At 42.5% G+C, this 27,892-nt stretch overlaps 1 protein-coding gene across 1 annotated transcript in view; it reads right to left on the bottom strand.

Annotated features, from left to right (window-relative positions):
- The window catches only part of ARHGEF37 (Rho guanine nucleotide exchange factor 37), a 94,778-nt gene that overhangs the window by 5,246 nt on the left and 61,640 nt on the right, over positions 1 to 27,892 (bottom strand). Inside the window, exons 5-13 of the mRNA XM_043985548.1 lie at positions 26,867 to 27,014; positions 19,014 to 19,213; positions 18,267 to 18,397; positions 14,564 to 14,668; positions 13,359 to 13,469; positions 11,891 to 12,220; positions 8,268 to 8,396; positions 6,634 to 6,829; positions 4,973 to 5,127 (exon numbers count right to left, since the gene is read on the bottom strand). Of these exons, the coding sequence (XP_043841483.1) occupies positions 4,973 to 5,127; positions 6,634 to 6,829; positions 8,268 to 8,396; positions 11,891 to 12,220; positions 13,359 to 13,469; positions 14,564 to 14,668; positions 18,267 to 18,397; positions 19,014 to 19,213; positions 26,867 to 27,014 (1,505 nt within the window). The remainder of the gene's footprint in view (positions 1 to 4,972; positions 5,128 to 6,633; positions 6,830 to 8,267; positions 8,397 to 11,890; positions 12,221 to 13,358; positions 13,470 to 14,563; positions 14,669 to 18,266; positions 18,398 to 19,013; positions 19,214 to 26,866; positions 27,015 to 27,892) is intronic.

The raw sequence follows: 27,892 nt of genomic DNA, 5'->3' as shown, positions 1-27,892 counted from the left end.
CTCCCTACCCACTGAAGAAATAACCTATTAGTATTTTTTTTTTTTGGTGAGGCAATTGGGGTTAAGTAACTTGCCCAGGGTCACACAGCTAGTACGTGTTAAGTGTCTGAGGCTGGATTTGAACTCAGGTCCTCCTGAATCCAGGGCCAGTGCTCTATCCACTGAGCCACCTAGCTGCCCCAACCTATTAGTATTTTGACTGGTATTATGTTCAACCTGTAAATGAGTCTGGGAAGTAGTCACATTTTTATTATATTTGTTAAACCTAACAATGAGCTAGAGCCATGCCTCTGGGCAGTTTTTCTTGGACTTCTGTCAAAAGCATTCTGAAAGTATCTTTATATAGATTTTGTGTTTGTCCTAATTAAGTTAATGCCAAGTATGTGATACCCTTTATTGTTATTATAAAAGGTATTTCTCTCCCAATTAACCCTGATTCTTTGGGGGAATGTATAAACATGAAAATTATTTCTATGAGAATTTTATATTCCTAATACTCTACGGGAGTAGTAGTTTTACCCCTACTAATTTTTTTTGCTGTTGACTATGTTGGTTTCTGTAGATATATAATCATGTCATCTACAAACAGAGATGTTTCTAACTTCCTGATTGTCAGTGATTATTCCTTTAATGTCTTTATTGCTCTTGCTAAAATTTCTCTCTTTTTCTTTAAAGATTTATTGATGACAGGATTTCACATCACAGTCATCTACCCACATCCTCCAGTGACCCTTCCCTTTGAACAAAGAAAACGTATTAAGTAACCATGTTGGACAGTGTTTAATGACTGACATTTTAAGAGCATGTCCAATGGGATTGATGCTTCATAAAAATAAATAATTAAAGCCTCATTTACTTCTCTCTCCTGAACTCCATTCCCATACCTCAAACTCAACATATCCAATCCCAAAACCCTTCTCTTGCCTCTCAGACTAACCTCCTCCTATTATCTTTCCAGTCATAAAGCTGTATGACCTCAGTACCATCCTTAATTCCTCACACTCACCCCACATATCAAATAAGCTGGCAAATCTCGTCCTTTCTATTTGCTCAATTAACCTTGCATTAGATTGGATTAGATCCTTGCTACTTACACAGTGACCACTGTAGTTCAGGTCCTCTCATCTCTCATCTATGCTATTTCTTTTTTTCTTTTTTTTTTCTTTTTTTTTTTTTTTGGTGAGGCAATTGGGGTTGACTTGCCCAGGATCACACAGCTAGTAAGTGTTAAGTGCCTGAGGCTGGATTTGAACTCAGGTCCTCCTGAATTCAGGGCTGGTGCTCTATCCACTGCACCACCTAGCCGCCCCTCATCTATGCTATTTCAACAACCTCCTAATGTGTTGTTTGAAATATTGGGGGCTACACCTGCTTCTGGACTAAATTACTGGGGAACTAGGCTGGGCTTTTAAAGATATTACTACTTATAAATGAGAGGCTATTGCACCAGTTTGGGCAGCAAACATTTATTATTAATTTGCCCGTGTGTCTGAATAACTTCCCCATTAGTTATATACCCAGCATGGAGCCCCAGGAAGGGGGGCTGGGGAGAACGAGCCCAGGATAAGAGAATGCGTGGCTCACGCAGGTCCCAGGCACAAGAGACAACAAGCCTCTTGCGGTCCAGACGTCTTCCTCCTTCAATAGAGGCAGCTCTTACACTGCTCAAAGGGAATTGGCTAGAATCATTCAGTTCCATTGGTAGACGTGACCTGAGGGTGGGCCATGTAAGAATGAGCTGTACCTTGGATATGTCAGGGTCTAGTGAAAGACAGACCCTCTGAGGGCAAAGGCTTTCAGATAGGTATGGTTTCTATTGTCTCCACCTTACTGAGTTAGTCTGATTTCTCTTGTCTCTGGGCTGGCTTGAAAGAGATCAGTTAAGAGCTAAGGTTTCTGAGCTAAGCCCTCGAGAGGAGGGGTGGGGGGGAAACCCCATTATTAATAATTATTTTCTCACACTAATCAGGGTTCCTACCCCAAGCCTCTCCTCACTCCCATCCACCCTCCACAGCTGACAAAAGGATTTTCCTAAAGTATTGGTCTGACCACATTACCTCCTTTCTCAATAAACTCCAGTGCCTTCTCATTGTTGCTACGATCAAATATAAATGTCTCTGGTTGCCATTTAAAGCCCTTTACAACACAGTCCTTCCCACCTTTCCAGGCACTCATCACCCACCTTTCTTGTTTGTTTTTTTTTGTTTGTTTGTTGGGTTTTGTTTTTGGTTTTTTGGTCAGGGAATTGGAGCTAAGTGACTTGCCCAGGGTCACACAGCTAGTAAGTGTCAAGGTTCTGAGTTTAAATCCAACCTCAGATCCTCCTGAATTTGGTGTTCTATCCACTGCGCCACCTAACTGCCCCATCACGCACCTTTCTTACACATCACTTCCTTGCACACACTCTGAGATGCAGCCACACTGGCTTAGCCTCTGTTCTACACAAAAGGCTCTCTCTTGCATCTCTGTACTTCTGCACCGGCTTTCCCCAGGGCCTGGAATGAACTCTCTCATTTCCTTTAGGGTGAAGCTCAAGGGCCACTTTCTACACAAAGCCTTTTCTGATTCCACCCCCCCCCCTACAGTCAGTAATGCCCTCACTATTGGAACCAAAACCACCTTATATTACACGTGCACTTAGAGAGAAACAGACTGCCCTCTTGGTTAGGATGTAAACTCCTTGAATGACTTTTGTCTTTGTAGCCCCAGCACTGAGCACATTGGAGGTCCTTGAAAAATGCTTGATGACTGATCAATGACTAGTTTTATACCTGTTTTAATGGAAATGTATATTGTTTCTCCCAAAGTACATAACGTTAACTTGTGGCTTCAAATATATCCTTTTTAATCATATGAAGAAAAGATTCTTGTATTCTTACATTTTATAATTTAAAATATTAACATGATATACTTTTATCAAAGGCTTTTTATGTCTCTAATATGACCACATAGTCTTTATTTCTTTTCCTGTTGTTATTATTGGTGGGTTTCCTATTTTTGCTTGCATCCCAGTTGTAAATTTTACTCGGATCCTAGGAGCATAAATTTAAAGCTGAAAATGACCCGCTCATTTAGGGATGAAGAAAAAGGAAGTCCAGAGGAGTGAAATTACTTTTCCAAGGTACCCAGATGGTAAGTGGGGGGACAAGGATTTGAACGCAGGTCAAGTAAGGAATATTAAGCCATGAAAATGGTTAACTGCCTATATGGAGGACAGAATGAATACAGGAGAGACTTGAGGCACATAGACCAATTAGGAGGTGAGTGCAGTAGTCTGCATAAGAGATGATGAGGCACTGGAATAGAGTAGTGGCTCTATGAGTACAGAGAAGGGAGACATCTGTGAAAGATGTTAAATATAACATAAATAAAATTGACAAGATGTGCCAACTGTTCAGATGTGTATGGTGTGTAAAGGAGTCACTAAGGTGGCAAACTTGTATAACTGGAAGGATGATGTCACCTTTGGCATTAATAGAAAAGTTCAAAAAAAGAATGAATTGGGGAAGAAAAATAATGAATTCCATTTTGGACAAATTTAAGTTTAAGATGTCCCCGAGATAACTAGTTCAAATGGACAGGTCATTATATAGGACAAGAGCTCAGGAGACTAAGACTGAAGATATAGGTCTGGGAATCATCCACAAAGAGGTCAAATTGAACCTATGGGAACTGATAAGATGACCAAGTGAGAGAGTAAAAAGGGAAAAGAGCCCAGTACAGTGCCTTCTGGTACACTCACATTTAGTTAGGGAAAGGGACAGAGAAAATTAACCTGCAAAGGAGAAATGGTTGGGAGAAAAACCAGGGAAGAGTAGTGTCATGAAAGCCCAGAAAAGAGAGGGTATCTATGTGAAAGTAGTGGAATATTGTGCCACAAGAAATAATGACTATGAGGGGCGGCTAGGTGGCACAGTGGATAAAGCACCGGCCCTGGATTCAGGAGTACCTGAGTTCAAATCCAGCCTCAGACACCACACTTACTAGCTGTGTGACCCTGGGCAAGTCACTTAACCCCCAATGCCCTGCAAAAAAAAAAAAAAGAAAAAAGAAAAGAAATAATGACTATGACAAATGCAGAATGCCATGAGAAACCTCACCCAAACTGATACAGAAAGAAATAAGGAAAATCAAGAGAACAGTATATAGAATGATTACCTTATGGTGAAGAAGAAAACAGCACTGAAAGAAAACACAACTGATTGATGCCGTGAACAATTTTGACTTCAAAGGACTGATGGTGAAACATGCCTCCCATCTCTCAGCAGAGGGGTCAGTACTACAGGAATGTGTTGTGGGCCAGGATCTTGGTGCAACCAGGGAGGGATGAGCAACTCCCTCCCCACTCCCACAATTTCCTCAGGGAGGGTTGGGAGCTAAGAAGCTATGGAGGAGACTTGATGCAATCTGAGTTAACTGCCTCCAGGTGAATTGATCTGAGACCCAGTAGGGGGACCTTTGGGCAAGAAGAATAGAACTTTAGCAGAGTTTCTAAGACACTAGGGAACTTCCTAGCCACATGCTTTTACTGCAGAGAAATACCTTCCAACTGCCTTGAAGACTGCTTGCCCCTGAGGATATATGAATATGTTTTTAAAATTTATTTACTTATCTATCTATCTATTTATTTTTTGGATATGTTTTTATTAAAGGGAATGTTTAATTGCACCCTCAGGCTCTGAGTGCACCAGCTCCCCAGACACAGGGAGTAACAAACATAGGATGGAATGAGGACTATATTGTCAGACATGACGAATGAGTTGCTTTGATTTTTCTTACCTATTGACTTTTATTATAAGAGAAGGATCTATGGAGGCAGGGGCATGAGTCATTGGACAGTGAAATTGACATAAAACAGCATTATTAAAACTTTTTTTAAGAGCTTTGAGCTCCCTAGCAAGGGAGAAAATAGAGACATTTACATACAAAGAGTGACAGCACTTCAAGTTGTTGTCCTTTCTTTCAAACCTACCTGAAAAACAGGCATGACAGGATTGGCTGATGCCCTGGGAGCCTCTGCTGGAGGGAACCTGAGACCATCGCCTGACCCTGCCTGCGTGCTGGGCTCCTCACGTGGGACCACCTGATACGGCTCTAGTTTTCCAGCTGGCGCATACCCTCGATAGCCTGCAATGCACATGGACATTTCTCTGAGATGGGCACTTAGTTCTCTGGTGCAGATAAACAAGTTTCCAATTTCCTCATTCAACAAAAATTTATCAAGAGGGTAAAAGGCTGTGCTGGGTCCTGGTGGGGAGGTTCAAAGTTCAGACAAAACAGTGGATCTGCCTCCATGTCATTTATGTTATAGGAAAGGGGTCAGACATAAATGTAGATATGTGTGACAAAGTGAATCAGAAGAATAAAATGCTATGTGAGGTCCAAGGGGAAAGGTCATTACAGACTGAGGGGTTGAGGGAATCAAGTAAGGTGCTTAGGGAGTCTATAAATGAATTAAGCTGAAGAACTGGGAATCCTCCTATATGACAACTAGCAAACATGCCCAAGGTTTTATGCTCAGCTCTGGCCCACAGCCCTGAGTGCCCTCTTCCTGGCACCGTGGATTCCCCTTCTCTGGGTCAGGCCACCATTAAGAAAAGGACAGGACACATGAAATGAGCTCATTTCCCCAAAGAAAGGCCCATGAATGTGAACACAAAATAAAGCCTGTTGTTGAACACTTAGGGCATTCTGGAGCTTTGCCCAAGCACTTCAAATATACTTCAGCCAATAGGAAGCACTGGCATCTACATCCAATACTGACTGCAATTGCCACCCACAATGGGCATCTCATGCCAACTTTTGTAATACAAAGGCCTGAAATGGAGGGCTCTAGCACAGACATGATAGGACTCACTCAGCACTGACCAATGAGCCCAGGAATCTAAGAGTTGGAATAGATCCCAGAGGTCAATGACATTGTCCAACCCGCAATTGGATAGAGATCTCTTCTTGAGCACTCCTGATGAATGGCCTTCTAACAGCTTCTTGAGTATTTCTCAAGTGAGAGGGAGATGGCTGCCTTGCAGGACAGTGCATTCCATGGCTGGACCGCTCTGATTACTGGAGATTAATTCTTTATTTTTAGCTGCTCTAGTTCCCACAAATGTCTACCTGTTGCTCCTAGTTTTGTCTGTCAGGGCCCAGCAGAATAAATTTGAGAATTTAATAATAACAAGCTTGGCCAAGTAGATAGTGTCAGACTTGGAGTCACGAAGAACTAGATTTGGGGATACTCTCTGAGGCTTGTCATGTGACCCGGGAAAATTTCTTAACCTCCTTTTCCTCATCTATAAAATAGAGACGATTGCTGTGATGATCAAAATGAGATACTATATGCAAAGTGCTTTATACACCTTAGAGCGACACATAAATGTCAGCTCTTAATACTTCTATTTCTCTTTCTCCATGATAACCTCTCAGATATGTGAACACTGATCATGTACTCTCTAAGTCTTCTCTTCTCCAGGGGAAAAAAAATGCTGTTTCTTCTATTAGTCCTTATGTGACATGGTTGACATGATTCATTGACTGTTCTACAGAACAGCTTTTGCCCCATTAGCCTTTGTGGAATGGCTGGTGGGCCTTCCCCAGAGAAAAAAGAGAGACTTTCCAGGTTCCCTGTGCACATACCTCCAGTATCGACCAGCCAACGATTAGTATTGCCTTTGGTATCCCTGTCCTGAAGGAGAGCCACAATCTGCCCTCTCTGAAGGGTCAGAGCCAGATTTCCACTCCCACTGATGTTACTTGTCACCTGGTAGAGCTTGCTAGGGCCATACTTGCTAACGAGGGCCTGGGCCTGTCTTTCTGCAGCAGGTTGGAGTGGCTAGGCAAAGGAGAAGTCGTGATGAGTCATAGAGGCACCCAACTCCTCCAGTTAGAAGGGACTCCCCCCCGCCCAAAAAAAAACCACAAATACAACCTATTCCTGAACATTTCCTTTCTACAACCTAATAAATGGGCATTCAATCTCCACTCCCACCCTGGCACAGCAGCCCCCTCCTTCCGACCTTCTAGGCCGCCTTTGTCTGGACAATGATCTCAGCCCATTCTTTTGTGGGTTCTACTGCTCCAGGAATTGTCCTATGGCATTATTTGGAGGATTTTTGGAGAGATCGTGCGGTGAGTTCTGAGAGTTTACTCCATTCAGTCTCTACTTGAGAGGGACCTCACTGTCTCCAGGAGTCAGCTCATCATGAGAAAGGCTTTTTTTTATATTGAACTATAAAACATGCCTCCTCACTCTGCCTGGCTTTGTCTTTTCAGGCAAACCCAACCACAGCTGGAGTGCAAAGAGCCCTGTGTTGAGAGTTAGGCTTTCATTCTAGTCTAGCCTTTGTAACGATTGGAATGACGCCACCTGCTGGAGACTTACTGTAGAAGAGTTACGCCCATGAAGCGAAGGTCTTTGAGGGCAAGACCAGGAGTCTATTCTTTGGCGTCAGGAAGTGACTCGGGATAGTGGGAGGAGGAAGGAAGAGACTGGGCTCCGTCTCACTCTCTTTCCTGAGGAAGCTGGTGGAGAGGGGAGCTAGAAATGCGCTCTCCCTTTAATAGATAGGAATCTAGGCCTTTCTCTCTCTCTTTACCAAATTCTTATTCTCCTTAATAAACGCTTAAAAATCTAACTCTTGCTAAAGCTTATAATTTTTTGGTGACCACTCATTGGATATTTTAGACAGACTAGCTAGAATTTTAGCCCTTAACACCTTCATTCACTGTGTGACCTTCAACAAGTCTCTTTCCCTTTCTGAGTCTTAGATCCCATATTTGTAAAATGAGGAGCAGTACTTAGATGCCAGAATCTTGGAGTTGATAAAGAAGGAGCTTAATGGTCCTTTAGTCTAAATTTCACCTTCAAGTTTTCTAGCTCCACAGAACTATAGTTTTTTGTTTTTGGAGGCAATCAGGGTTAAGTGACTTGTCTGGGGTCAAACAACTAGTATCTGCAGTCAAATTTGAACTCAGCTCCTCCTGACTCTAGCGTTGGTGCTCTATCCACTATATCACCTAGCTGCCCCAGTGCTATAGTTTTAATTGTGAAAATCCTCCCAAGCCAGCAAAACTGTTCCCAAGAGGGAAAAACTAAACGTAAAGAGTACAATTAAGGTGGTATTCCACTATAACAAAATCCTGCTTTTACAGACAATGAATATTTACTTATTTCTACTTTGTGCACAGCCCTGTCTGTGTTAGGAACCCTGGGGGTTGGGGGGAGGGGATGATGGGGAGAAGGTGGGCCTGCCAGGAACGTTTACACTTACTTGTGTTACTGGAACTGGCAACACCTTCTCAAAGCTCTGGCGGAAGGAGTGAAGCTGGGCATTGGTTTTGCTTAATGTGTCTTCCACCAGCTTCCTGAAGTCAGAGTCAGAAACATGGCTGTGGGGCAGCTGAGGAAAAGAGACTGAAGTCAGAGACTAACCAGGAGAAGATGGATTAGAAGAGAGGAGAATGAAAAAAAGCCTTGTCCCATGCAATAGATGCAAAATTATTGCTTACTTAACAAAAGCTAATTATTTTCTTTGCTCCAAGCAGGTAACCTATAGATCAGCTATTGTTTTGTTCAGTCATATCTGCCTCTTCATGACCCCAATTGTGGTTTCCCTGGCAAAGGTACTGGAGTGGTTTGCCATTTCCTTCTCCAGCTCATTTTATAGAGGAGGAAACTGAAATAAACAGGGTTAAGTGACTTGCCTAAAGTCACATAGCTAATAAATGTCTGAGACCACATTTGAACTCAGGTCTTCCTGACTCCAGATTCAGTGTTCTATCCAATGAGTCACCCAGCTGCTGCCTACTGACCAGGTAGGGCACAGTGAATTCCATCCAGTGATTCAATTTATATAATTACTCTAAGGCAATGATGGGCAGTTAAGTGGCACAAGGGATATAGTGCCAAATCTGGAGTGGGAACGAATGGAGTTTCAAATATGGCTTCAGACACTAGCTGTGTGACCTTGGGCAAGTCATTTAACCCTGTTTATTTCAATTTCCTCAGCTATAAAATGAGCTGGAGAAGAAAGTGACAAAACTTCAAAATCTTTGCCAAAAAAACCCCAAATGGGGTCATGAAGAGTCAGACACAACTGAAATGACTGAGCAATAAGGCAATGATGGTAAATGGTTATACATTCTGATTGCAAATCAGGTCAATATCCCTGATAGGAAAGATGAGTCTGGGATAATGGAGAGAATTAAGTTTTCCACTATAGAACATTAACAGATACCAATGAGATTGTCATCTATTGGTCAAATAAAGAAGAGAGACAAGGTTATCAAATATTCTTAATGTATGGTATTGTTCCATACTCCAAATCTTTGTCCTGTAGCTTGGAAATATTGTTCCACAAACTAGAGACCATTCAGATATCCCAACTCACTTGGAAAAGGGATTGAATGTGCCGTCCCTTCACCTCTCTTTCTTTTTTTTTTTTTAACTTCTATTTCTTAGTTTGGGGAAGCTAACCCCTTTCTCCCACAAGAATCCAGTACCTTTCTCCCTCCCTGCATGGCCTATATAAAAGAGGGCAACCTCAAAAGCCTACCTAGAGAACTATATGCCTTAAAGGGAGCTCAAAAGTTGTCTAACACAAAGTAACTTTGGGCAAAGGAAGCATGTTCGCCATCCAGCTAAGGGGTTAGTCATTCATTTATACTGGAACCACTGAAGCAATGATCTACGTTCACTAAGTCTTCTCATCGTGATATGGAGGTGACCTTAAATTCTTTTTATTTTTTAAAATTTCCAACAACTTCTACTTTTAATTCAATGCTCGGAAGATCAGTAAGTTTAGCTGGTGTAGGCAGTCGTTCCCCTGACTTCATTCTGATTGCTATGAATACCTCTGTGGCCAAAATACAAATTTAGCTGGCCCTACAACTTGACTGGCATAAAGCTTTTTTAGCTTGGGTGGCACTTGCCACTGCTTTTCCTCTACTGTAACATCTTTTAAAAATCAAGGATATATATGTACAAAAATATTAGTAGCAATATTATTTCTTTTTTTGTTTGGCGAGGCTATGAGGGTTAAGTGACTTGCCTAGGGTCACACCACCAATATGTGTCAAGTGTCTGAGGCCGGATTTGAACTCAGGTCCTCCTGAATCCAGGGCCAGTGCTCTATCCACTGTGCCACCTAGCTGCCCCCAGAAATATTATTTCTGATAATACAAAGCCAAAATTAAATCCTGTCCAAAGACTGGGAAAAATTATGTCATGTCACAGAATCCCAGGGTTGGAAAAGACCTCAAAAGCCATCTAATCAAACCTATATCTGAACAAAAAATTCCTCTAAAATATTGACCTGACAAATTGACCTTGAGTTCTTGAAGAATATGCTACCGAGCATGAATTCCAGCAGGTCCTACCAGCCATATTTCTGTAACATGAGGACCAATCTAGCTGAGTGCAGGGCATTTGGCCACCAGAGGGCAGAGTTTTTCTAGCCATAGGAACTCATTCAACATCAGGGACTAATTATGGAATGTATAAGAGGAAGAGGAAATAGGGATGCCAATGAAATGATGGTTCTTTTGAAGTAAAGTACTCATATGTATGAGATTGGAATGATACTCCATTAGAATGAGATGTGACAAACCCATGATGCTATTAGGGTCAGACTCTGATCCATTCAGTGCAGGATTTTGCCTCCAATAGTAGCATCAAAGGATGTATGTGATGTGAAGGATTATGGTCAGTCTCCATGATATCAACCTCAAAGATCAGAGATGTCCCCACCCCTGACCCCCAAACATTCTAGCTTCCTTCAAAAATCTATGCTGGATTTTTCATCCATGAATTTATCTAATATTTCTATTTTTGGTTTATTACCAAAAGAGAAATATTAGTTATGTTCTATTATAATATTTAAATAGCTTAATGTTTTCTAAGTTGACAACCAGATGAGTAACAGAATACTTCCTCTTATATAACATAAACTTGGAGAGAGAATGTGGCATGATGGACAGGGGCCCAGAATCACTCCAGAAGACCTGCTTTTGATTCATATTAGCTGGTCACTTAACCTCTCAGTATCTCACCCCACCCCCTACCTCAGACATTTCTCTAAGGCTAGAAGTTACAGATGAGTTACTGACCAGTCAGTGTGGAAGGAATGTCCACAGTAGAAATTTTCCCCAGGCTGATGAAATCACAGGTCTGGATGAACAAAAATCCTTAACCTACAAACTTCACAAGATCTTCCTTACTTCCCCTGATGCTTCCTCAAACATAGAATCTTCTCTGTCTAAAGTTACAGAGCACCTTTGGGAGGACTCTGTATCCAGGCAGTGACAGGAATGAGTAAGATCAAGAGGGAGTGGACTGTGGTGGGGTGAAGTATCTGCTAAGCTGCAGCTGGTCCTTTGTAGGAAACAAACGGTTCACCAACTGGGAATTCCAATTAAAAATTCCCCGCCCCTGGCTTGGCTTCCAAACTCTCATCATATTTCTCTTTCCTGCCCAGCCCTCTGAAGCAGCTACTTCTAAAATTTCTGATTGAATTTCTGTTCCGTTCAGAGCTTGCTTTCTTGGATCCCTGGAACACTGTGCTTGGCTATCTTCAATGCCTCACCCCATTTTCCCTGTCTATCATTGTGGACTCCCTAGCCTGTTAATCACTGGCTATTCCCCAGGATAGAGGTGGCCTCCTCCTCACCCCTTTAGGGGCACAGAGAAAAGAGGTTCAGATTTTCTTTCTGTTTTTAGTCTTATCAGCTGGAATTATTCCTGGAAAGCAGGGACAAAAAAAGAAAGATTAAGTCATGGCCACTTCTATCTGGAAGTGAGCTGAGGAGTACTGCAAAGAATCACAAAGGGGTTGGTAGGTGAGTGGCTCTTTGCAGTTCCTGCTCAGAACCCAGAGGACCCGGGGGTCTTCCTTACCTGAGCCAGCTCTCCTTCGGCCCTCTGCAGCACTTGCTGGGCAAGATCCCTCTGGAGGGCCATGAGTGTGTGCAAGATCTGACCCAGCCACTGTGTGGCCACCTGGTTAAACTGGGGAAGCTCAGACACCAGCAGAGAGTTCAGGGCCTGGTAGGTGTGCCTGGTGGCTTCCTCTTCGTACGTCATGCTGCCCATTTCGGCCAGCTTCTCTTCTATCCGCTCAAAGTCCAGCAATTTGTCTAGACGCTTCTTGATCAGGTTCTCAGGCCCTAGGAGGGCTTTGGACAGGTGGCCCAGTGGGTGGTACACTAGCCTTTCCAAACGCTGCTTCTGTTGGAGAGAAGCATGCATCATTCAAGACATCGTGCCACACCCCAAAGTGGTACAACCTAGGTAGGAATTTGGGAACTGTCTCATGTCTTTAAGAACTGTCATACAGGAAAGAAACAAACAAAAACTGTCATACAGGAGATAAAATAAAAGAGGGCATAGCACTCATCCTCCTGATTTGAGGCAGAACCAAATCTGACTGACACTACAGAAATGAGGATCTATTTTTAAAGCTCCTCTCCAGCCTGAAAAAGACTATTAGTAAATTCTGTGTGTCTGACTCCCTTGTTCTATACCATAGGCTTTCCAGCTCTATCTGTCCACAGGTAGAAAGTGAGTGTCTGATGATCATCCTTAGAATTACTACTGTTGCTGCTGCTGCTACTGCTGCTACTACTACTACTACTACCACCACCACCACCACCACCACCACCACCACCACCACTACCACTACTACCACCACTACTACTACTACAACATTTTCATGGTGCTTTTTTTTTGGTGAGGCAATTGGGGTTAAGTGACTTGCCCAGGGTCACACAGCTAGTGTTAAGTGTCTGAGGCCAGATTTGAACTCAGGTCCTCCTGAATCCAGGGCTGGTGCTCTATCCACTGCGCGATCTAGCTGCCCCTTGATGGTGCTTTTTGAGAGTACTTTTATCCATGGCAACCCTCTGAGGGAGGGAACATAAATATTAGATAAGGTGAGTTCCTCCCTAGAATCTCCATTTCAGGAGTGAAGCCAACCATACTTACTCTTTCCTCAGATCCATTCCACCTTGCCTCTCATGCCTGGGTATCTTCCCCATTCCCAACTTCTCAGCTCCCTTTTATGTGCTATCCTCTCCTTTTTTTAAAATCTTCCAGGAATCCAGGGATTGCTGAAGGCAGGAATTATCTTTCTTTTTGCATATATGTCTCACGATGGAGTAGAAAGTACTATGTTCCAGGCCAAAAAGAAAAAGACCAAGGCCAAGGAGGACAAAGAAGGACTAAGGAAGCTGTATTCCTGCCTCTCCTCCCACCTTTTGTCCATAATGCTCCAGAAAGCTCACACCAGTCCTAGACTTCACACACTAGAAGTACCCATGCTCCATGGGCTCCATCATCTACCTGAGGAAGAAACAAGGGAACTTACAAATTCCAAGAAGACGAGAAGGTGCAGGTTTCTGGTAAGGCAGCAATACTGTTGCACAGCTCCACCTTCCATCTCCAGATCACATTCATGTGGTTTGATCCTGAGGAAAGTCTGGGCCAGAACAAGGGACAGACACAAGCACCAAGGTAATGAGAACCCATAGATATGAGCTGCAAAAGGACCATAGGCATCCTCCCCTCTGGGATATAGCAGCACGAGGGACAAGGATTAAAGGGAAAACAACTGAAAATGGATGGTGAGAAAGACCAACAGCCCTCTGGTCAGGGCTCCAACAGCATTCCCTCAAGGAAAGCTTTTAACCAGAGTGAATTCTCTGAGTCTGTGCCAGTCTGAATCTGCTCATCAGCTTGGACAGGCTGAGGGGTTCTGAATGGCCTCAGAAGTTGAGGCCAGGAGGCTTGTAGTGTTCTTTGTTGAAAGGGTACTCGCTGGCTCAAGCGCTTGGTGGCTGATGGTCATCTTATTAAGGCTGGCACTTTGTAACACAGAGGCTGAGCTAGAAAGGAGCTCTGAGTTCAATGGCCCAACCTGTACCTGAACAGGGTTCATCAGGATACATTACAGAGTCTGAATGTTGGAAAGGACCTCTGAGTCAGGCTGGACCTGAAGCAGGGCCAAATGGACTCTAGAGGCTAACTAGTTACTCTCATTTATCTTTGGCTTCAATTCTATTTTTTTTTTTGTGAGGCAATTGGGGTTAAGTGACTTGTCCAGGGTCCCACAGCTAGTGAGTGTTAAGTGTCTGAGGCTGGATTTGAATTCAGGTCCTCCTGACTCCAGGGCTGGTGCTCTATCCACTGTGCCACCTAGCTGCCCCTTGGCTTCAATTCTATTAATCATTTTCATTCTGCCCTATCCAGGTTAAAAGATCTTTCTTCTTAGCAGAGAAAATAAGCAGAATGAGAATTAAGTTACTTTATCCCTTCTCTGTCATTATTCCATCAACCTTGAGCAGGGGCCCTACTCTATCTTATCCCCAACATAGCTTTAAAAAATAAGAAAAGCAGCTGGATTTTCTTCTTGTTCTTGATATGCCTCATCAACTTGAGAGCCCCTTGCCCTGTTTTACCAGACCGTGCAGTTCCTGAGAAGGCACCTTCCGTCACCTGCCCTACCTTCCAGCCTTCTAGATTATGATGACGTGTGGGGCCCCGAGGGTCTCATTTGACATGGAGAGGAGTTACCTCCAAATTCTCCAGGTAAGATGCCACATTGCTCTTCAGTTCATTGACACACAGCGCCACCCGGTGGAATTTCTCTTCCAAATCATCAAATTCCCTGTCTTCAGTCTAAAATTCAAGGGATGAAAATTATATTTCAAAAATATTAATGATAACAACTGATGGTTTTTTAGTGCTTTGAGATTTTGCAGAGCATTTTACATATATGTTACTTCATCTGAGCTTTACAAAAATGCAACGAGGTAGAAACTACAAGTATTAATATCTCCATTTTATAGATAAGGAAATAGCTTCAGAAGCTAAGTGAGTAACTTGCCCAGGGCCACACAGCTAGTAAATACTGAAGATAAGATTGGAATCCAGGTTTTCCTGACTCCAATTCTAGAATTCTACTCATTATGCAATAATTATTAAGCAACTACTCTGTGCAGAATGAGGCAGCAAGATGGCTCAGTGGATAGTGTGTTAGGCCTGGAGTCAGGAAGACCTGAGTTCAAATCTGACTTCAAACATTTACTAACTGTGTGATCCTGGACAAGTCACTTAACTTCTATTTGCCTAGGAGGCAGGTAGGTGCCTCAGTGGATAGAGTGCTGGGCCTGGAGTCAGGAAGACCTGAGTTCAAATTTGGCCTCAAATACTTACTAGTCCTGTGAACCTGGGCAAGTCATTTGACCTCTGTTTGCCTTAATTCAAAGGAGAAGGAAATGGCAAACCATTCCAATATCCTTGTCAATAAAACCCCATGAACAGGGGCAGCTAGGTGGCACAGTGGATAGAGCACTGGCCCTGGAGTCAGGAGTACCTGAGTTCAAATCCAGCCTCAGACACTTAACACTTACTAGCTTTGTGACCTTGGGCAAGTCACTTAACCCCAATTGCCTCACTAAAAAAAAAAAACAAACCAAACCAAAACAAACAAAAAAAACCCTCCATGAACAGTATAGTGTACAGGGTCATGAAGAATTGGACACACTAATCAACAAATGTGCAGAATACTACTTTAGGGAGAAATACAAAGTTTGGAAAATACGGTTCTCTCATGGGGCTTACAAAGGCTATACTATAATCGTATAAGAGCAGGTATAAAATGAAGGACTCTGTGCAATTCAAAAAAAGAAGTCAGTATCAAACTATAGGGGTCAGGGAAACCTTTATGGAGGGATGGGAAACTGAGCTGGACCTTAAAGGATGTATAAAACTTCAACAGCTGGATGATGGAATAAGCAGTCATGGAGCAATGAGAATATATGACATAAAGAGAGGACAGTGAGAGTCACCTTGGGTAGAGTTTATTGTATGTGTAGAAGTGGGCACGTAGTATGAGAAAAGGCTAAAAAATAGGAAGGTGACCTTAGATTGCAGAGGATCTTGAATGCCTGGCTGAGTTTGAATTGTATTCAGTAAGCATCAGAAGCCATTCACTGAAAACTTGGATTTTCAGTCACCTAATCAGAATGGCTGCTCATGAAAACAGTTAAACCATTCAACCATTGCTCAGAAATGTCAACAAGGAAGCATTAGGACAGACTCCAAAACAATGCAGAATGAATCAACAACCTTCATTCCCACCGGGAATGAAGTCACAGAATGGCCAATCTGCCTTGAAAATAACAAACCTTCCCAAATATATCCCCACAACTCCCCCGCTTATGAATCAGGACAAAATGTTGGAGAATGATAGGCATTTTCTGATCCAAAGTGTATAGCAAGTATTCCTATAGAACCATATCTTCTCTGGGGACACAGGGGAGCAGGAGTTTCCACAGAATGAAACTGTACTGCATCATGCCTGTCTTACCCTAGGGGAACCTCGAATTTGAAAGCTCTGCGGGGACAGGAGGACCTCAGTGAGAAGCTAGAGCAGCTGAGACCCAGAAGGGTCTTGTTGTTGTCTCAAATCATTTGGGGAACAGATTCCCAGGCGCTGATATGAGTAGACTCAGTATGGCCTAAGAGTAAACTTAGAGATGAAGTCCTAAGGAAGGAGAAAGGGCTCAAGTCACTGAAGTCAGGAATCAAAGTCTGAAGTCCACAGACTCAAGTCAGAGCCAGTACATCAGAAGCACAGTCACGTGGGCTAAAGTGGCCATGTTGGAGTGGGTAATGGCAGTGACAGAGTCTATGCAGGCCCATTTTGAAGGCTCTGGATTATTTTTGCTGACACCATCCCTCTGCATCTCTAAAAGGCTTCCACTGACAGTACCTGTCTCTTGAGGCTTTGGTGGAAAAATTTAAATGTAAAAGCCTTTATTAAGGTGAATTCCCACTAAATTATGACTAGATTGCTCTTTAAATTCAGAGCTACAAGTGGTTTTACGTGGAACCATGGCCTCTTCACACTTTTTTCAGCTTTGTCACTAATCCTACTGATGTACCAGTAGTCAGTCACCCTCAATTTCCTCATCACATCATCCTTTTCCTTCTCTTCTCCCAGTAAAATGTAAAATCCTAGTCTGGGATAATCCAATTTTTTATTTTGTACCCCCAGCACCAGGTCTTGCACATAGTAGGGTAATTATCAATGCATATTCAGTTGATTTTGCTAGGGCTACAAGCTTTCACATCCTGGAATAGTTAACATTTTTCATACTGGGTGACAAGAGACCAGAACAATTGAAATCCATATTCTCTAGTCCACAAGAGGCACAACTGGGCTTCCTATGATGAGAGGAAATGTGATATAATAGAAGGAACACTGTTCTTAGAAGTAGGAGACCCTGGGGGCAGCTAGGTGGCGCAGTGGATAAAGCACCAGCCGTGGGTTCAGGAAAACCTGAGTTCAAATCCGGCCTCAGACACTTGACACTTATTAGCTGTGTGACCCTAGGCAAGTCATTTAACCCTCATTGCCCTGCAAAAAAAAAAAAAAAAAAAGGAAGTAGGAGACCCAAGTTCAATGCCTAGCTCCACACTTCATAGGTATTTGATCTAAGGTCTCATTATCTATTTGAGCCTCAGGTCCCTCACCAATAAAACAGAAAGAATAAATACTTGTACTACTTAATTCACAGGACTGTTATGAGCAAAATATTTTGTAAATATGAACACGCTATAGTGAGTTATGATAGTTACATGCAGGACACTCACTGGACACTCACAACCTCTGAATCTCCTCCCTGTAGAGCCACAGTTGGAATGTTGTGGTCTGGGCTTTGCCACAGGTGCCAATATCTAGGGGGCAGTGCTCCTCAGAAGGGAATGTTTCAAAGAGGAATGTCTTCATGCTAGGACTCATACCCATGGAGGAATGTGGGGGAAGGTAGGCCCCCCCAGACAAAGGCAAATAAATGGACCTAGTAGAGAGGACCAGGGAAGGATAGGAGGGGAAGGGATGTGCTGCTACTTTATTACTGACTAAACTATCCTCTATACCCACCATTCTTTTTTTTTTTTGCAGGGCAATGGGGGTTAAGTGACTTGCCCAGGGTCACACAGCCAGTAAATGTCAAGTGTCTGAGGCCGAATTTGAACTCAGGAACTCCTGAATCCAAGGCCGGTGCCTTATCCACTGTGCCACCTAGCCGCCCCCTATACCCATCATTCTCATCTCAACTATCCCCTGTGCTCTCCCCAATTGCTTTTGCCCCAGATAAAAAGAATTCTCAGTTACACATCCAGAGTCTTCTATCAGAACTTCCTCCTACTGCTTGTAGGGAGCAGGACAGCAAGGTACCAGGAGATATAAGTAACAAAGGACTCTCACCCTGGTCACAATCCCAGCTTCTTGCTTGAATAACTGACTTAGACGCAGAGTCTTCTTGGAGATAGAGTGTGTATTAATCCGGGCCAACCTCTCCCTGACTGTCAGATGCTCCAACTTGTTGTATTTAGTGGCTGTGGGGGAGTAAGGAACAGAGAGGGGGAGGGGAAGGGAAACATGAGAGAATAAGACTTTCCCTTAGAAGTTTGGTCTAGAACGAGTTTGGGGTCACTGCTATGGAACAGAGCACAACAGGAAGGGGAATGAGTCAGAAAAAGCCTAGGGACCATAATGACAAGAAAAAGAGACCTGAAGTCCCTAGCCCATAAAAGGGTGATGGGGCTTACAGTGTTATAGCAGAAGCCACATATTGCAATAGACAGAGCACACTATTCTTGGACAGTCTTGGGGTCATAAGGCCTAGGGGTTTGAGTCCCTACTCCTACCAGCCATATGGCCTTCAGTAAGTCAACCAACCACTCTGAGTCTTTGCTTCTTCTTTCATCTATAAAATAACACAACTCTCACTATCTATTTCACAGGGTTGTCATTAGGAAAGTGCTTTGAAACCTGTAATTATATTAATTGTTGTTAACATTGGACTTCTCTGTACTTGGGAAACTTTCTGTCTTTGGTGGGTCACATTATCTCCTTAAAATTCAGTTTCTTTGGAACCTTACATTTTCCAAGTGCCAGGATGCAGATCACTTAGAAGTCTGGGGGTCTTTCCCAACTGGCCAACATCCTTACCGATTTCCTTACGCCTCTTGTACTCATTGATGTTGGAATTGACCTCGTGCATGGCTCTGGTGGCACTCTGCAAGGCCTCATAGGCATGGTCATCAGGTGGTGTGTTCTCTAGGATCTTCTGCAGCAGCAGTGGGTACTTGGTCACCCGCTGCATTGGCATCACCAGCAAGAAACTGAGGCCTGAGGCTCCAGCCTGTGGCCTAAGGGAAAAAATGGAGGGACAAATGAGTCAGGTAGACTTATGGACTGGAAAGAGAATTGGGAATAGGAATCAGAGACCTATGTTTTAATCCCAGATCTGCCACTAACTCACTGTGTAATCTTGGGAGAAGGCATTTATCTTCTCTGGGCCTCATTTTTTTTATTTTTAAAATGTGGAGATTGAACTATATAAGGGATTTGGGGCCACAGACCCCTTGGCAGACAAAGAAAGCCTAAGGATGTGTTTAAATGCACAAGATAAAACATATAGGATTACAAAGGAAACCATTTATTTTGAAATAAAGCTATCAAAATATTCAAAGTGCCAGTTCATAGACCCCAGTTTTAGTTTTAGAACTCCTAAACTAGATAATTACTAAGGGCCCTTTCAGCCATAAAATTCAGTGGGGATTCTGGAGAGCAATTTGAAACTGTGCCCAAAGGACTATAAAACTGTGCATTCCCTTTGACCCAGCAATACCACTACTAGGTTGGTATCCCGAAGAGATCATAAAAAAGGGAAAAGGACCCACGTGTACAAAAATATTCATAGCTACTCTTTTTGTGGTGGCAAAGAATTGGAAATTGAGGGAATACCCATCAATTGGGGAATGGGTAATTAAGTTGTGGTATATGAATGTAATGGAATACTATTATGCAATAAGAAATGATGAGCAGGCAGATTTTAGAAAAACCTGGACTTAAATGAATTGAGGCTAAGTGAAATAAGCAGAACCAGGAGAACATTGTACATAGTAACAGCAACACTGTGTATTAATCAACTATGATATATTTAGCTCTTCTTAGCAATACAATGATTCAAGACAATTCCAAAAGACTTATGATGGAAAAATGCTAGCCACATTCAGAGAAAGAACTAGGGAGTCTGAATGCAGATGGAGGTAAACGATTTTCACTTTTTTTGATTTGTTTTAATTTTTTTCTTGTGGTTTTTCCCTTTTGTTCTGATTTTTCTTTCACAACATGACTAATGTGGAAATATGTTTAACATGCTTATGCTATATAACCTATATTAGACTGCTTGCTGTTCTGGGGAGGGCAGAGAGAAGGAAGGGAAGGAGTAAAAGTGGAACTCCAAATCTTACAAAAATGAATGTTAAAAACTATCTTTATATGTAATTGGAAAAAATAAAATACTATTAAGTGGAAAAAAAACAGAAGTTAAAAAAAAAAACTAAAAAAAAATTCAATGGGGATGTTGTAGAAGAGAACTGGTGTATCACAACTTGCCAAAACCCAGACCTGGGTTACCCTCCTCCTGAGGGAATGTGCTAGTAAAATGTTTAGCAACAGACTTTTCAAAAAGAAAAGTACAGAAACATACTTTCACCTGTACTCTGCATTATTAACTTTTTCTCCATCACTTTATTCAGTTAGCAGTCAACAAAGCAATAAATCTAGCCCTGACTTGTAGTGTTAGCCTATTTCCAAGACGCAAATGTTCACATTTTAAAAATCATCTCTCTAGAGCAGGTTCAAGCCGACTTCAGCATACCCCTGGTTACCATCTGCCTTCTGTACTCCTACTCCTGTGTGAGAGTACTGAAGAAAGTCACACATTCAAATCGACTACTCCCTTAGTGCTACACAGCAATACTTTTATTATCCCTTATTTGATTCTTCATCACATTTCCCATACTGGCTGTTCTAAAATTTCTCTTCTTCCTCAAATCTCCTACCACTCTCCTTCCCTCTCCGTTAGCAGATGATTTTACCTCCTACTTCACTGAGAAAATAGGGGCCATCTGTTGTGTACTTCCTCTCTCCTTCCTTACCCTGAACCTCCAAATCCCACTGAATCACTTATTCTCGCCTTTGATTTAGTCACTGATAAACAGGTGCTCCTTCTTCTTGCCAAGACCAGTCCCTCTTCCTGTGTCCTCCCATTCATAGCCACATTCCTGGGGAGAGGAGGTCTACAGCATTCTTCTGCTTCCTCTCGTCCTCCTACTTGGCAGTCCAGCTTCCCCACCTAATCACTCTTATCTTTTGATCAAAATTGTTCTCTTGGGGGCAGCTAGGTGGCACAGTGGATAGAGCACTGGCCCTGGATTCAGGAGAACCTGAGTTCAAATCTGGCCTCGGACACTTGACACTTACTAGCTGTGTGACCCTGGGCAAGTCACTTAACCCTCATTGCCTGGCAAAAAACCAACCAAACAAAAAAACCTGTTCTCTTCTAGGTTACCAACAGTCTCTTCAAAGTCACCACCAATCTGTTAATTGCTCCATCCAATGGCCTTTTCTCATTCCCTGTTCTTGACCACACCCTCCTCCTGAAGTCTTTCTCCTTCATCAATTTTCTTTTCTTTTCTTTTTTTTTGCGGGGTTTAGGGCAATGGGGGTTAAGTGACTTGCCCAGGATCACACAGCCAGTAAGTGTCAAGTGTCCCGAGGTCGGACCTGAACCCAGGTCCTCCTGAATCCAGGGCCAGTGCTCCATCCACTGGGCCCCCTAGCTGCCCCTCCTTCATCAATTTTCATGACACTTCTCTCTTCTTTGCCTACTATTTTTACCATTCCTTCAAAGTCTCCTATGCCAGATTAACATCCATGTCTCACTCCCAACCATGGGTGTTGTGATGTTTAAAAAGTTCGAGAGAAATAGTTTCTGGGTAATAAGTCATTTTATTAATAAAAGAGGCCAATGGCCCCCTCAAATGCCAAAACCCTCATGGAACCCACTCAACTCTTATATGCCTGTGGAAGGTGAGGGTGGCAATCAACTCCGATAGGATAACAACTGATGAGAAAATGAACATTATGATGAGATGTGGGCTCATTCTAATTAGGGTCTTGGGGATCCATGTCTTGGATTACCCAAGTCTTGATCAAAGAGATTTATCAATTTCCTTATTAACTGTCGGACAAAAAGGAGAATCTATCATTTCCTAGACCTGTCTGAGTAAACACTGGCCTAAACTTAGAATTTCTTTTACTGTATTTGATTAGATCTGAGCCTGGGTATGTCTTCACCCAAGATTTTCCACACTGGTTGATTTCTAGATGAGAAAGTAGAAAAATGAGAAAAACCTTGATGCTAATTCAATAATTAATTATTTATTTAATACAAGAGAAATAATCATTTCTCTCAGTGTCCTACAAATCTCTGTCCAGAGTCTCTTTTTTTTCCCCTCAGTAGCTAAGTCTTAATTACCATCTCAATGCAAATGACTACCAAATCTACTTAACTAGCTTTAGACTCCCAGGGCTCTGGGAGTATGAACAGTAAACTTGCCTATATTTAACTCTTCCTAATCAAGAGAACCACCAATAAAGCTGATAAAACCATATATACTTTTCTGTGGCTCGTGCAATATTGGAGCATATGGCTTAATAGATAAAATGTTTTGATTCTGGATATGAAATTGAGAATTTGAATACCCTTTGGATCCCTTTAACAGAAAGGTCAAAGGCAGCTGGGTAGCCTAATAGATGGAGCACTGGGCTTAGAATCAGAAAAACGTGAGTTCAAATCTGACCTCAGTCACTTACTATATGTACGATTCTAGGTATGTCATTTAGTCTATGTCTGCCTTAGTTTTCCTCAGTAGAAAAATGAGGATAACAATAGCACTTACCTCCCAGAGCTGTTTGTAAGGATCAAATGAGATATTTGTAAAGTGCTTGCAATAATGCCTGGCATACAGTGGGTATTTATTCCCTTCCCTTCCCATGTTCCTTTTTCCAATGCCCAGCACAGTACCCTGCAAACACTAGGGACTGTGTTTGTTGAATGTGAGGAAAATGACTCCTGCTCAATATTCTCTGGAACTCAGTGGGCAGTGATGTGTCAAAGGCTCATTTACTGTCATTCTCGCGAGAATGGGCAACCCAGTATGCAGCTGGTGGGTGCAAAGAATGGGGGCTCACAGGTCCCTTTTTAAAATCCTAGTCCTTAATGTGAATGGACCCTCCCCTTTATCATCACTGGTCCAAATCACTCAAGGATTACAATCTACAAGCAAAAACTAGCTAACTAGAATAAAGTATTCCTAACCCTAATTTCCATAATTATTCTTTGGGGTTCTTAGCCAATGGGGGAGGTGACACAGGGACATTTCTTCATCTTCCTTGTATGGACACAGCCCAGAAGAGGACCTAATTGAGACTAGCTCAGGGCTCCTTGAACGATGTGATCTTGTTTGCTGGAGGGAAAGGAAGGAGACTGAGACCTTTTTCCTCAAACAGATCCAGAGGAGTGTAATTTGAATGGTGAGTATTATATCCTTTTTTTTTCTTTTTGTGGGGCAATGAGGGTTAAGTGACTTGCCCAGGGTCACAAAGCTAGTTAGGTGTCAAGTGTCTGAGGCTGGATTTGAACTCAAGTCCTTCTGAATCCAGGGCCAGTGCTCTATCCGCTGTGCCACCTAGCTGCCCCCCGAGTATTATATCCTTATTGAGAAGAGACCATTTCCCATTCCCTCACATTGAACTAAATCAAACTACTGGAAAATAGGTAGCCCCCAAGAACCACTACAACATAAACAATTTATTTCCCCCCAAGGAAGAAATTAAAATTTTCTACAGTGGAGAAATATAACTTCCAGGCCTTTCTGAATAGCTCAAGGATTCACCAGGAGGCAGTGGGATCCAGTAGAAGAGACAGACTTGAGAATTTTAAGGCATGGATTCTGTTTCTGCTACTAATTTGCTGTGTGACACTAGCCAAGTCACCTCCCCTCCACTCCCCTCCATTTCTGCATCTATATAAGGAGAGGGTTGGACTAGATAATCTTTAAAGCTCCATCCAACCCTAAAAATTCTCTAAATCTAGAATTGGCTTGAAATGAAAGGTGAATGTTTGCTTGAATGTAATCTTTGCCTCTGCAGTTTCTGAGTTTTACTCTGGGCATTTAGTGGCATTAAAGCTTAAAATTCATGAGTCAGGTCCTCTGTAAGGAACATCAGATAACCAAGGAACTGGATTAGGAGACTCCTTAGTTTAAACCCAAATTCTACCAACAGGGGCTGCTGCATGGCTTTCCACATAGGAACAGAAAGCAGAGGTTGGCCAGAAAATGCTGACTACAGGTTTGCTTTTCAGCCTGACAAAACAGTCTTTTCTATAAACAATCCTCCAGTATTACACAAGGGTGAGGCAGGCCTTAGAAAAGCACAAACGACTGTCTATTAGATAACTGAGACAGAACCTCCTTAGCCTGATGGATTGCTTCCCATTGGCATTTCTTCTTAAAGGCAAAGCCTTTTATTTTCTGGAGAGAGATAGAAAGGAAGAGGAGATGGGGAAGAGGTGGAGAGAGGGGAAGACAGGAGAGAGAGGAGGAGAGAGAGAAGGAAAATAAGGAGAAAGAGCAGGGAGAAGAGAGGACAGAGAGAGGAAGAGACAGAGGGAGAAGGAAAGATAGAGGGAGAGATGGGGAGAGAGGGAGAGATGGGGAGAGAAGGAGAGATGGGAGAGAGAGGGAGAGGAAGAGAGGAGAAGAGGGAGGCAGGGAGGAGGGAGAGAGGAAGAGGGAGGGAAGGGAGAGGGAGAGAGAGAGAGGAAGAGGGAGGGAAGGGAGAGGGAGAGAGAGAGGAAGAAAAGGGGGAGGGACAGAGGGAGAGAGGGGGAGGGGGATTAGCCTAGAGGGTAGGAATCAGAAGGACTACTGGTCTAGGGCTTTTACTCCTAGGGATTCTTTTCATAAAGCATTTTTAAAAACTCCTTCCCAGGGCTGTTGAAGGAAGGTGATTTCTACACTTTTAAGCACTGTATAAATGTGAGGGATTGTTAACATTCTTGATTTGTAGAAAGCTGCAGAACAGATGGGCAGTGAAGGCTAAAATGGATTATAGTGACATGACAACAGCAACTGATCTTCAGTTAAAAGCAAAAAATCCATTGTTTCAGCTGCCTGTGCAAAGGGAAGGCAGAGTCAGCTAACAACCTGGAAATTTTCTGGTCTTGATCTTCTGTGTTAGGAAAATGGGCTCAAACAATCTTAGGGAGTTCACAGTCATCATTACAATTTATGGACAATAGGTTAACCAGAGAATAATCTTTCATTCCCTTTTTGGTCTTAATCATCATCTCATCTGCCCCAGGCTCTCAAGGTATAACTATGCCTTGAGGAAAAACATGATAAAGAAGGTCAACCCTAGAGGCAGGAAGACTTGGTTCAAATCTATCTCTGATATATACTAGAGGTATGACCATAGACAAGGCATTTAACACCTTAGTGTTCCCCCTAGCTCTAAGAGCATAAGTTAAATATAAGCTGCCAATCTCTATCAGAAGAGGTAATTTGTGTACAGGTAGTTTCCCATACCAGTGACATCACAGATTCAAATCAATCACACACATATCTACAATAAAATACATACAACTATAATAAAACACAACAGAATATAATATAAATATGCATACAACAGAAATATAATTGTTGATTCTGCTATAACACTCGTTTTGAAAACATGAATTTGTTCCAAAGCAATTCATATATTGGTGAAGGATTTGCACATCACACAAATCTTGTGTTTTCATCTTCAGAAACATGGAAAGAACAAAGAATCACTTCACAATAACTTGCAAGCTTTAATCCTTCCAAGGCCCACATCCACAAGCAAACTTTGGATCTTTTTCAAAGTAAATTGCCATAATTATTATACGTCTTCTAATGCACAGGAGCTGGTGGGCAATGGAGGGCTGGTCCAAACCACCCCTCCCCTTTCTGCCAAGGCCTCAGTCACCTCAGGTCCAGAGTGGGGGCCTGCCCAACTTCCAGGCCCAAGTGGAACTGGGGCACAGGCTTTGCAGCACAGCTTGAGGCAACAGATGCTACTGTTTATTACAGTATTTATGTATTTTCAAACCATTTAACATGTATAAAAATTGGGGCTACTGGTTTGATAAAAGTTCCTATCTTTTTTTTTTTAAAGGCATCACTGTTGAAGTTTTTGAGTGTTGTGCCTTCAACCTCATTTTACCCATGAGCCCTGTGGGTTTTTTATTGTGAGATCTTGCATAGATAGAATGGTGGTTTTAAGGAATTTATTTTTTAGGAATTGCAACATAGCAGATCTGACTGTAATTACAAACTTTTCACAACTCTACCTACATCTGCTTCAGACAATGTAGTAATCATGAATTCCCCAAGCCTATAGCTATGACTAGCATTGTAGAATCTCAGAGCTAAAATAGTGTTAAAAGGTCATCTCTTCCTTTCCTCCCCACCAATGCAGGAACTTCTTTGACTATAACAGGAGTCAATCAATTCTGTTTGAACATCTCCAGGAACATAGCAACTCCTTCCATTGCTAAAACAACTTAATTGTTAGGACCTCCCAAACTGACTCCGAGTAACTTCTATCAGGTTGCTTCCTCTGAGGTCAAATAGAACAAATACAATCCTTTTTCTCTAGGACAGGGTTCCAATATTTGACCTTGTGCCTCCTACGTCTTCTATACTCCAAACTAAAAATCTCTAATTCTTTAATTTTCAGCTCATCAATTTCCCTTTCAAAATGTGGTACCCAGAACTTGATGTGGCAATATGACCAGGGATGGAAGACATTTGGACAACCAGTTCTCTTGATAGGGGTCTTAATAGATGGCACGAAGTTTAAAAATATGCTTTTAGCTTCTTTCTACCTCTTACCCACCCCTCCCTCCTGGTGTTTCAACTCACACCAGTGCGGTGATGACATCTTGAATTGCCTTCTGTAGCTTGGGTACCTTCTTGTACGACTCCACCAGGGCCAAGGCCTGATCATAGCTGGCACAGTAGACCTTATAGGTGCTCTCCATCTCCTCGTGGAACTGAAGGAACAGATTACCTAGTGGTCCAAAAATAGAGATAAATGATTTCCAACAAGGCAGATTTCTTTGTATAAAACTCATTACACACAAATAACCATAATCTCTTTTGTCTCACACACACACACACACACACACACACACACACACACACACACACACACACGAGTACTTCCAAGGACTATGGGTCAAGGCCATATTTCCCACAGAGATTTCTAAGAGACCTACTTTACAAATCAAGTTCAGGGGCAGCTAGGTGGCTGCACCAACCCTGGATTCAGGACGACCTGAGTTCAAATCCAGCCTCAGACACTTGACACTTACTAGCTGTGTGACCCTGGGCAAGTCACTTAACCCTCACTGCCCTGCAAAAAACCAAAACAAAACAAATCAAGTTCAGGGCTTTCAGTCACCTAATCATAGTGCTAGCCCATAAGTAGTACCAGCCAGCCTCTCTTCTAGCAGTATCCATTGAACCTACATGCGCAAGGCATCTGTCACTATGGGTTGCTAATGAACCCTGCCCAAGCTATATACGTCTCACCCAGGACCACCCATACTCTAGAAAGTGACATCCATCCTATTCCTGATTCACAGATCCTGAGCAGGTTGATCCCAAGGCTTATAATTTATCTACTTATGGTCCCAGTCCAACACACTGCCTCATGTAGTAGAAAAAGTATTGAACATAAGTCAAAAGACCTAGTTGATCTTGTAGTCCCAAACCCACCTAGGGAAATTAGGAAAGTTAGCTGAATTCTTCCAAGTCTGTGTGGCATAATGGAAAGAAAAGCATCTTTGGAGTCAGGAGACCTGGACTTAATCCTAGTTCAATAACATACTAAGTATTCTAAATTATCTTAAACAAATAGCATGACCTCTCTGAGCATCAGTTTTA

Source organism: Dromiciops gliroides, chromosome 2, assembly GCF_019393635.1.
Source record: "Dromiciops gliroides isolate mDroGli1 chromosome 2, mDroGli1.pri, whole genome shotgun sequence".
In the NCBI taxonomy this organism is placed as follows: domain Eukaryota; kingdom Metazoa; phylum Chordata; class Mammalia; order Microbiotheria; family Microbiotheriidae; genus Dromiciops; species Dromiciops gliroides.
Note: the sequence above shows the minus strand (reverse complement) of the source record. Positions and strands in the feature narration are given on the sequence as shown.